Genomic DNA, 12,108 nt, shown 5'->3' on the forward strand with positions numbered 1-12,108 from the left:
ATATTGAACTTATGAATGTCTTCTCACATGATATTGCGTGTTCAAGAAAATAAGAGGATCACGACACGTTTTTCTTTTGGATCAATTTTTAAATATTATCATCAAGAAGCGTGGTTGGATGAATGTGATTCTTTTATTTTTAATTAAAAATTTCAGATTCAATCTAGAAACAAACAAAATCCCTGCTATGTAACGTTTCTAACCCATCATAAATTTAAATTAATTAAATCAGTATGTGTTTCAAATTCAAAATGATTAAATTAAATATTTTTCCCCAAAATTTTCAAAATATTTAAGTATAAAAAATGCAAGAGGACTTTTATTTCTAACATGACGTAAGTCTTTGGGCCCTCTTGGACCTTGTCCATAATCAACTTATTAAATGATATGGTTTCTAGCTAGAGGGCACATAAATTCATAGAAATAATATACTTACCCTTTTACACATATTCCCCTAATATATTTACTTTTATTTCCATATACACCAAAAAATTTCCAAATTCCCTCTTTTTCCTTTCTCTCTCTATACCTCTCTGATACATCCGCCTATTCCTTTATTCTTGCCCTAATTTGCTCTAGTTAATTTGTTACTCTTCAACTGTTAATCAATTTCAAGGTTCCAAATAAGGTATATTTCAATCTTTCCTTATATGAAATTTTACTTCATCCTCATTCAATCTGATTTCTCCTAAAATTTGTATATTTTGATTTCTTCTGAAAATCTTTGAAAAATCTTCTAAATTTTTATCATTTGTTTTCTTCTGTAAATCTTTCTGTTTTTGTTTCTCATACCTTCAATGGAATCCGTTCATGGTCTCAAACAGTCCACTAAAAATCAACGAATTCTTGTTTCTCCTGGTTCTGATTCGTCTTGGGAAGGTTACGACGAAGTTAGATCCAAACATCGTAACGATCCAACAGTGATGAATAAGCTACGTGAGAAATTGAAGTCGAAAGCTACAGTTAAACATGCACCCAAAGAAATAGACAACAAGATTGAAGGGGTTACAACACGCCCTAATCTCCCAAAGGTATGTGGTCAATTAAGTTTTTTGTTTTAGAATGAAAATTTTGTGAAGGTTTTAATGATTCTGATATATATCATTTATGTATCAGATTCATAATGTATTTTTAAAAGGAATTTTTTTTGGAGATTTTATATTTTTGATACATCATGTTTAAGTGTCAGTTTCTGTTGTTTTAATTTTTAATGATTCTGATACATATACATTTATGTATCAAATACATAATGTCTTTTTCAAATGTATTTTTTTGGAGATTTTCTATTTCTGATACATCATGTTTAAGTGTCAGTTTCTGTTGTTTTAATTTTTAATGATTCTGATACATACATTTATGTATCAGATACATAATGTCTTTTTCAAATGTATTTTTTTTGGAGATTTTCTATTTCTGATACATCATGTTTAAGTGTCATTTTATGTTGTTTCAAGTTTTAACGAAGCTGATACATATCATTTATGTATCAGATACATAATGTTTTTTTCAAATGCAATTATTTGAGATTTACTATTTCTGATACATTATGTTTAAGTCTCAGTTTCTATTATTTCAAGTTTAATGATTCTGATACATCTACATTTATGTATCAGATACATAATGTCTGTTTCATATGCAATTTTTTGAGAAAATTATTATTTCTGATACATCATCTTTAAGTCTCAGTATTTGTTATTTTCAAGTTTTAATGATTCTGATACATATACATTTATGTATCAGATACATAATGTTTTTTTCAAATGCAATTTTTTGGAGATTTACTATTTCTGATACATCATGTGTAAGTGTTATTTTTTGATGTTTCAAGTTTTAATGATTCTGATACTTCTATATTTATGTATCAGAATATAATATATAATTGTTTTTGATACATTTTCTGTATGTATCAGATTCTCATCTCATGCATCAGATATTTTAATGCATATGATACATCGTATTTATGTATAAAGTTCAAGTTGTATTTAACCATTTTCATGTCAATGCAGGGAATGAAATACGTCATCAAGAAGATCACGTCCCACCCATTGAGATTCGGAACGGCATATAGGGCTAATTTTCTTGATGATTTTGAATCATCAATAGGTGGAGATATTGTTGTCAGAAGGCCATTGATGGTTATGTTAGCGATAACGACGATCCCAAAAAAAACTAGGAGAGACATCTCTCCAAACCAAGGAGAACTGATTGATGTCCAGTAGTTTTTTTTTATAGTAAACATTTTAGGTGATTCTGATTCTTTTAATGTATCTGATACATAAACTGTAATGTATCAGATTTAATATGTTTTAATATTTCCATACATCAGATTTACTATGTTTTTCTCTGGTGTCAAAATCGAATATAAAATTAAAGTTTATGTTTTATATTTCTACTGTATCAAACTTGTATCGAGTATAATATTCATAAGTGTCACATTTTGTGAATTCTGATACATGAATCAAGTTTTATTTATTATGATACATCATGCACATGTATCAGATTCTCATTTCTCAATATTTAATGATTTCGATACATTAATTTTTAAAATTCACGTACATAATTGTCGCCTTCTTTAATAGATCAGTAATTGATATAAAGAGCCAATCTTTTATCCATAAATAGCTGATGTGCATTAACTATTCTATAGCTAAAGTTATGTATCAGATACATAACTTATGTATCAGCAAAAGTGAAAAAATAACTGAAATCAAATTCGGTATGAATTGATGCTCTGTTTTTTCCATTCGAGACGACGCTCTGTTTTTTGGCTTGAATCTTCATGGACATAACAATTGATTTTTTTAACAATTGATGTATCAGATACATAACTTATGTATCACCAAAACTGAAAAAAAATTGAAATCGAAGTTGGTTTGAATTTATGCTCTGTTTTTTTGGCTTGAATCTTCAACTTCACAACCGTTATTTTTTTAACCAAATTAATACCATTAATTAGATTAATAATTGATTTAAAGAACCAATCATCCCTTATATTAAGATATTATCCATAAATAGATGATCTTCATTAATTACTCATTAGATAATTGATGTATCAGATACAAAACTAATGTATCAGAAAAGTTGAAAAAAAAGGGGATATCGAATAATTTTGATACAATGAGGGATGTATAGTAATTAGACTTTTCCATTATGGGATTTAGGTAAAGTTTACTTTAATTATTGAACAATTAAGGTCAAGAAAATCTCCTGCAAAGTTCCCAGGAAACTTAAATTCATTGAAATAATAAACTTTCAATAATTTAACAATTAATGTCAAGAAAATATCCCACAAAAGAATTTCAATATTTTCAAACTCCCAGGTGGGAATGATATTGACTCAAATTATGCTAGAGCTCTGTCAAAAATCCCTAAACGATGTGCCAAAATTTGATAGGACGTCAAATGTAAATTAGTGATTTTTTAACAATGGATATTATACAAATTTCTTTAACCAGGTTTATTGTAACAATAAATAGCCATCAATGATGTACATATACATTATTTCAAACACTGTCGATGCATAAAAATTAAATACGCTTTTAATAAAAACAAGTGAGCTTACAATCCAGCCAAGTTCAATGGCATCACTTAGTCCAGTCTCAAGCCTTACACGAGCTCCACTAAACTGATCTTTTTGAACAATAGGTGCATGTATAGTAGTAACTCTTTTTAATAGGAACAGCTCCACTTGGACATCCATCGTCTTTCAACCCTATCTTTGAATGTCTTTCGAAGCTCGAAGCCTCTTTTGCCTATTCTTGATTTGGATAGAGTAGGTTTCATCTACATCAAATTAAAATACACGTATTTTCATCAAAAAATTTAGAAAAATTGAATATTGTGCTGAAATATAAAGTTGAAAGAAGCTAATATATACTATAAACATAACTCGGGATGAAAATCATGATTCTATAGTAATGGATGATCGAAAGCGGGTTGCTTATAAAAATTTACGTAGTTGTATACATCTCCATCATTGGTCTAAAATCAACAAAAAGTAATTATAATTTTTTTTGCTTTTTTTTTTGATATGCTTCAAATATTATGATATCACCTTTATAGTCTTGATAGTATATGCTTTAATTACCTCTCCAATTCTAAATCTTCAACCTCAGATAATAGGCTTTGTCTTGCTTCAATTTTGGCACAACTCAACAGTAGTGAAATTGCAACAAGATTTGTAATATCTACAATTTGAGAAATAATTTAGCAACATTATATTAACTAGAACAACAATCAAAAGACCAAAAAATATTAAGATCCGTTTGGACATGATTTCAAATCAGATTGAGTTGAAGTTAAACTTTTGTTTAGACATGCAATTTGGATTTTTTTAATTCGATCTTTTTTCATAAACATGAAAAACCCACAAATTGTGAAAATCATAAAAAAAATTCTTCAACTCTTATACAATCTTATCAAATGAACAAACTATAGTTCATAAATAAAATTTCGAAATATATTAAAAGGTCGCCACATCAATAAATCACATATGTGTATGTTTCTTTCGTATATAAATGCTTGCAATTATACATGTTCACCTGGTCCTCCATATAGGACTAAATTACCTGATTCAACCCCAGAGTTTGGATAATCAGTAACCCTATACAAATTTGGACTATTTGCATATAATTTCACTACAATATCATCTAAAGAAATTGTTTCATTTTTTATCAGTTAAGTAGGTACTATTTCTACAATATGCATCTTTTTTTAAGTCTCCAACTGGAAAATAGCCACTGCCCATAGAAGGTTCTGGAACACCTGGTGGACTATACACAACTCCTCCATATTCAGCACTTGTTGCAAATTCATTTAACTTTGTAAATATCTTTGATGGCCAAAATCCAACTGTTGTATAGTTTGGTCCTAATTTAAACCACCAATTACCATTTGACATGTCCTATAAAATGGTAAAAGAAAAAAAAATAGTCAGATAAATAATTTTTTAAAAAGGTTAAGTTTATGGATTGATAGTGTATGTATATTACTTATTTAATCAGATCTATTAAAAGATAATTACATGTTATTCTATATAATAAACATTTATTAGTAATCTAGAATATACAGATTAATTCTTTTTCTTCTTTTAGATTGTCATTGGATTAGAAAATGTTTTATATGATAAATATGATTCTCCTACCTTTAATTAGACGTCTTGAATTTGAGCTTCGAAAATGAAAAAAAATAAAAAAAAAGAAGATTTACACAAATATTATGCCACAATTTAGATTTTGCCTCTATTTTAAAGCATTGTGAAAATATAGCTCTTAGGTTCATAAAACATTAGATTGTTGTCTAGCGTACGTCTACAAAATTTTAGACACTAATCCAACGTATCCTCATAAAATTCTTAGTTTGCTCAAAAAAAGATTTTATACAGTAGTCTAAAAGGTCTATAAGCTAAGTTGCAAGAAAAATTATGTCCTTGGACTAAGTTTAGATAGTAAAAGAGAAGTAAAGGAAGATGCACACTTACACGAGCAATATACATTGGTACATCATAAATAGGTCCACCATAAGAAGAGCCAAGAAGTTCTCCATCTAACGGTATTGCAGTGTTTATATGTATAAAACCAGGACATTGAGTATTAAAACAAGCTAATGTTTCTGTTTGAGATTAATAAAATAAATAAAATTAAAATATTAATTAATACATCATCGACTTTCAAGCATATCATAATATAATTAGATTTAATGCGAAGAAGTTAAGGGAACTACCCTTAAATATGCGTATAATCGTGTATGCGAGTCTCCACTAATATGTGGATTCACCTAATTCATTTGGAAAAAAAAACCCACATAAATTTATTAGGTAATCGACGATTTAACACAAATATCATATAATAATGCTTTGATTAACATATATCGTTTGATGCAGAATTTAGAGTCAGTTGATGTAATCACACATATAACTCGAGTTGATGACAATGCAATGTATTAGTGTTGTAAAACATATAGATTAATGCTAATGCAGAGCTAATTATGTTAAAAAAAAAAAAACTTACTGTATAACCGACTTGTATACTTTCAATCCCATTTTGAACCTTACTACGTCCTGCACTAAATTAATGCCCACTAAGATTTTGAGGATTATGCAAGCTAATAATTGCCCCTGCTCCTGCCAGTTTGTTTGTTGGGTTGGCTGGGATTTGCACTGTTGCAAACTGAAATTAAGCAAAATCACAACAATTTTTTAGATAATTGTCACTATGGTGACTAATTACAAAACAATTTAATGATAGGGACTTAATGATGATACAAAGAGTATTGGGCTTTCTACACATTTGGTCGCTCTGCCAAAACTATTTACAACTCCTGGCTAGTCTATATACATAAATTATTAAGCTAATTATACATTGCTACATACATATATACATATATCATACATCTATTGGCTATTTGTTTTTTGAGGGTGCGCAGCTTTACTATGTCAAAATCCCAAAAATATTAGTTTTTCTTAGTTAGAATATGGAACTTAAGGGTAAGTTCTACAAAGTGGTGTTTAGACCGGCTATGTTATATGGGGTGGAGTGTTGGCCAGTTAAGGTTTCTCACGTTCAAAAGATGAAAGTTGCCGAGATGAGAATGTTGTGATGGATGTGTGGGCATACCAAGAGCGACGGGATTAGAAATGAGGCTATTCGGGACAAGGTAGGTGTGGCCTCGGTGAAAGACAAGATGCGGGAAATGCGACTGAGATGGTTTAGGCATGTGAAGAGGAGAGACACAGATGCCCCAGTACAGATGTGTGAGAGGTTGGTCATGGATGATTTCAAAAGAGGTAGGGTAGGCAGAAGAAATATTGGGGAGAGGTGATTAGACAGGACATGACGCAGTTACAGCTTACCGAGGACATGACCTTAGATAAGAGGGTGTGGAGGACCCGTATTAGGGTAGAAGGCTATTACATAGTCTCGTTATTCTTCCGTATTAGTAGACGCATTAGCGCACTGTAATTTCTTGTGCTCTAATTTCTATTATTATCTATTACTTTCTATACTTCGATTACTCTATTTTATTTGTGTTGCTTTCGTTATTTGCTTTCCCATATCGCTTTGAACTTCTTAGCCTTATCTGACCTCTTTTTATGCTTCTATTGAGCCGAGGGTCTCTCGGAAACAGCCGTCCTACCTTATTAGGAATAAGGTGTGCGTACACTTTACCCTCTCCAGACCTCACGTTGTGGGATTTCACTGGTTTGTTGTTGTTGTATTGATCAACAATTAGTATATCACCAAACCTTTTTAAAGTGATTCTATAAATATATTATTTCAAAAATGGTTTTGAAAAAAAAATACTTTAGGAAAAAAGTTATTTATTTTTAGCTTCTACAATTTGTTTAAAGCACTTATTTCCTCTTTAAAACTTGATCAAAAACCTCACTTTTTAATAAGCACTTTTAGGAAAAAAAATATAATATTTTTGTCTTCTAAAAAAACTTGATTAAACAGGCATATTATAATAAATGAAAAGATTATCTTCAAATTAAGAATAGTCAAATAAAGAAAGATGTACTTTAACACTAGTTAGAACAACTTAAATTTTCTTGCTAAGGAAGGTAAAATAATTTATTGCCTTATTGGATTTAACTCTTCGATCTATATATAATATAAAACTAGATACTAGAGAAGTGATGTGGCACCTCTCTTTGCCGAATGATTCTATTTTTTTTCTTCTTTTTTTGACATTTTTTCTATTTTTTCCTATTTATGTGGTATATTAAAAACACCCAAAAGTCACTCCATTACTCTCCTAATTATATTAAACTCCATTAAATCTCCTAACTATATTAAATGTGCTATGTTAAAAACATGAAAAACATTTCTTTTATTTCATTCCAACCGTTAACCTCATTCTTTACTCTTCAATTCATTCCTATTTTTCTCATTTAATAAATTATGTGCTTCCTTCATTATTTTGGGTACACTAAAAGTCTAAAAGAAAAGTTCTTCAAATTCAACTAATCAACTTTTCACCTCTCACTATAATTATTTTTTATTAGATATCTTAATATGTATTTTTATGTATTTTTCCATCTTACAAATAAATTTTATGAGTTAGTAATTATTTCTATTTTCATATGAACGAATTTTCAAGTGAACGTTAGTTGTTTAAGTTGGCCAGGAAACATATTTTTTTCTCTTATTTTTATTTTTCCTTCTTATTTTTTGATTTACTTTTTACAATTTCGATTCATAACTCACATCTCTTTAACTTCTATTTTTATTATTAATAAATACATTCATTGCTCTCATTTTTTTTTCATTTCATAACTCCAAATAATTAATTGCGAGTTTATGATACTTAGAGATATTCCTTCATTAAACTAATAATATATTTTATATTAAAAAATTGTTTAAAAAATAATTTATACATTTGATACAGCCTACGCGTAGCGCGGCCAAGTTACCTTTTGTAAAATTCTTAGGTAAATGATGAACTAGTAGAGAGAAAGTTGAATTGATCCACTGATTTTTAGAGTTTGTTGTTTTTGACTAAGAGCCCGTTTTGATTGGCTTTAAGTTGGTCAAAACCAACTTAAAACCTCTTTTTAGCTTTTGGATGTGTTTGCCTAATGCTAACTTTAAGCCATAAAGTTCTTAAAGTCAGTCAAAAATAAAAAGTTAGGATTTCTAACTTTTTTTTTCCTAGTGCTTAAAGCCATTTTATTTGACCGTGGAAATTACTTTTATATCCCTTATATTTTAACTAAATTTCCAAACTACCTTTTTTATTCTTTTAACCCTAAAATTCAAACACTTATTTTCAACATAAACACTTTTATCCAAACACTCAACTGCTTATTTATAAAAATAACTTTCAGCACTTCATACCTAAAAGTCATTTTTTTTAAGCCCATCCAAACGGGCTCTAACTTGCCGGATGTTGAATGTTATGGCCCAATTTGAAATTGTGATGTCACTGGCTAAGTCAAATTCATAGGTAAACGATTTTGGAATAACCTTAAATTTGGTAAACGTAGTTCTCAACATTTTAGGAAAGGTACCTATCGAGAAATCCATAAGTTTCCCGCATAATTCGAAAAATGATGAGTGACACACATGAGACTATCAGTTATAGGTTGATTCCTTAAATTCACCACAAATCCTTGCTACAACACTTCATTCTCACATTGATCCTTTGTCAAATACTTCTCAAAAGCCCGACATCAACACACCACATTCATAACTCAAGAACATTGAGTAGCATACATGGGATTATCACTTATAGGCTGAGTCCTTGATTTCACCCCAAGTCCTTGCTAAACTTCTTTGACACTCTTAGAATATACAGTACAACATCTCATTCTAGTCATTGATTCTCACATGATCATCTATCGAATATTTCTCAAAATTCAAACATCAACACACCACACTCATAACTTGAGAACACGTAAGTGGCACAATTGTGACTATCGCTTCTAGGTTGAGCCCTTGAATTTAACCCAAGTCCTTGCTAAACTTCCTTGATACTCTTAGGACATACAATATCTTATTCTAGTCATTGTTTCTCACATTTATCTTCTATCATATATTTCTCAAAAGTTCCACATCAATACACTACACTCATAAATCAAGAACTTGTGAATGGCACACATAGACCTATCGTTTATAGGTTGAGCCCTTGAATTCACCCTATGACCTTGCTAAACTTCATTGATACTCTTAGGATATACTTCTGCATTGACCCTCTACCGAATACTTTTTAAAAGCCCAACGTCAACACATCAAACTCACACAATTGACACTCGTGCAACCTAGGGCTTGGTTATCCTAACAAGTCTATTCATTGATGAAAATTCATTTCATTTATAAAATTGGTGGTGGAATGAAGCAGTCGAAGGAAAAATGAAAGTCAACACGGTTGTTTATATGATGTTGGTTGAAAGCAAAGACGAGGAGGAAATGAGGGCAAATAGGGAGAGGTATAAGGTGACAAGAAAAGGAAGTGAAGTTAACAGTTGCAACAGCTAATTAAATGACAACATTTGAACACTTGTACCATGAGCTACATGATAAAGACTGAGACCTTGGCCAAGTGAAGTGTATCAAAGACGAGAAAGATAAATATTGGTGGAAAAAGTATACATTAAACAAAGATGGTAGACATACTTCCATAAACTATTGAATGAGCAAAGGGACATGGATATTATGATGGACGATTTTGTGTACCCTGTGAATCGTTGAGATTTGAGGTATTAAAGGGGTGTAAAATTTGAGGAGGTTATTAATCAAATGAGAAGGGAAAGGGCAATTGGGCCAAACAAGATTCCGATAAAATTGTAAAAGAGCATAGGTAAAGCTGGTATTGAGTTATTAACTGGATTGTTTAACATCATTTTAGGGCTACAATGGATTGAAAATATCAAGCAATTAACCAATCAAAACACAAAATCATACTCCTAATCCTAACATAACCCTAAATCCCAAAAACACAATAAATTTTCATAATAAAAGCCCTAAATTTCCATCATAAAAAAACCTAAAATAAAGTTGAACACTTGATTTTCTCAATAATATCAAAAATGACCTTGTCCACGTCCAGTACCTTCATAGGTCCAAAAGGACCAAATGTCTATCAAAAACAGTTAGTATATTCACAATAAATTGCATACAAACCACCCTCTTCAGATTTCACGTGAGATTATACTGGGTTGATTGTTATTATATACTAAAATTAATGATGTAGCCAAAGTATAAGCTACAAATTCTCAAAATCCAATAGCTTTAACCCAAACCTTGTTTATATAGTAAAACAATCACTAAATAACTATAAAAATTTGATTGTGAACTCAATAAACATTAATTTAAGATAGATATACATTAATTCAAAATCAATAAATTTCAAATCTTGGAGTTGTCTATGACTAGTAATAATTTCTAATAGAACTTTCAACCACACTAATCATAGAAGCATTTCATTTTAATTGCAAAATGTAGGAGGGGGAAAGACAAACAAAAGGTCATAATAGATTCTCTTTTCTTTTTCAAAGGTCTACAAATGGATTGAAAATATCAAGCACTTAACCAAACAAACCCAAAATCACTTGATTTTCTCAATAATTTCAGAGGTGACCTAAATCCAAACATAACCCTAAATCCCAAAACCCCTAAATTTCCCCCATTAAAACAAATACCAAAAATAAAATTTATCACTTGATTTTCTCAATAATTTCAGAGATGACCTTGTCCATATCAAGTGCCTTCATAGGTCCAAATGGCCTCTTCATATTCAAGAGGCTAACAAACTTCTCCCCATTTTCACCATCTAGACGGATTTCAAAGCAACCCCTTCTGGGCTTTTCCGGGTTGACCCGAACTTCCAAACCGGGTACTCCATTTTCCAGCTCCTGTTTCACCTTCACAGCCCGAATCTTGAACTGATTGCACTGTTTACAGTGCTCAACAACAACAATCTTCTTCGACCCGGAATCAACAGGAGCCTTCACTTTCGGTTTGGCCTCGGAAACAGTGGTCTTTTTGACCCGTTTTGGTTTTGGTGGTACCGGGTCAACTGAAACGGGCTTCGAGTAGCCATTTTGGGTTTGGCTTCGAGTTACACGGGTCGTCAACGGTTGTTCCACAGTTGGCTTTCTCTTCGGTGCCATTGGAGAGAATTCTAGGGTTTTTTTTTGTTTTTGCTGTATTTGGAGATTTGGGAAATTTTGAGAAAAATGAAGTGAAAATTGTCTTATTTATAGGCCATTCTTTTGGTCTTTGGAAATTATTTTCCCGCGCTTTTTGACGGCTGAGATTTATTCAGACCATTTTTTTGGAGACAAAATGATGATATTTCCAAGTTTGGGGATTAAGACATGAATTTACTTCCAAAATAAAAATAATTTGCGTAAGTAAAATCAGTGAGATCTGAAATTCTAAAGATAAATAGGTAATTACTTTATGAATTTTACTAAATTAGGATTAGTAAGTGTGGATATATTTTGAATAAACATTAATAATATACCAAAATGTTTGATTTTTCAAAATAACAATCAAATCACATTCTCCACTTGCATGAAATAAAATAAAACATTAATTCAGGCCTTTTTTTTTTTGGAGTCCAAATGATAATATTTCCTACTTTTGGGGAATAAGACATGAATTT

At 30.6% G+C, this 12,108-nt stretch overlaps 2 protein-coding genes and 1 pseudogene across 2 annotated transcripts; 1 reads left to right on the forward strand and 2 right to left on the reverse strand.

Annotated features, from left to right (window-relative positions):
- The first annotated feature begins 666 nt into the window (after positions 1-666).
- LOC129890790 (uncharacterized) lies at positions 667-2,219 on the forward strand. The gene is made up of 2 exons (XM_055966269.1): positions 667-1,031; positions 2,007-2,219. The coding sequence occupies exons 1-2, from the start codon at positions 798-800 to the stop codon at positions 2,217-2,219; spliced, it is 447 nt and encodes a 148-aa protein (XP_055822244.1). The 5' UTR covers positions 667-797.
- A 2,308-nt stretch (positions 2,220-4,527) lies between these two features.
- On the reverse strand, positions 4,528-7,857 carry LOC129890791 (uncharacterized; annotated as a pseudogene).
- Positions 7,858-10,961: 3,104 nt separating this feature from the next.
- Positions 10,962-11,680, reverse strand: LOC129888574 (uncharacterized). The gene has a single exon (XM_055963530.1). It carries the CDS (start codon positions 11,609-11,611, stop codon positions 11,156-11,158), a length of 456 nt encoding a protein of 151 aa, XP_055819505.1. The 5' UTR covers positions 11,612-11,680; the 3' UTR covers positions 10,962-11,155.
- Positions 11,681-12,108: the final 428 nt, after the last annotated feature.

Source organism: Solanum dulcamara, chromosome 5, assembly GCF_947179165.1.
Source record: "Solanum dulcamara chromosome 5, daSolDulc1.2, whole genome shotgun sequence".
In the NCBI taxonomy this organism is placed as follows: Eukaryota; Viridiplantae; Streptophyta; class Magnoliopsida; order Solanales; family Solanaceae; genus Solanum; species Solanum dulcamara.

Coding starts and splice junctions, on each gene's coding strand:
- LOC129890790 (XM_055966269.1), top strand. CDS start 798: ATGGAATCCGTTCATGGTCTCAAACAGTCCACTAAAAATCAACGAATT. Junction 1,032..2,006: donor CACGCCCTAATCTCCCAAAG/GTATGTGGTCAA, acceptor ATGTCAATGCAG/GGAATGAAATACGTCATCAA.
- LOC129888574 (XM_055963530.1), bottom strand. CDS start 11,611: ATGGCACCGAAGAGAAAGCCAACTGTGGAACAACCGTTGACGACCCGT.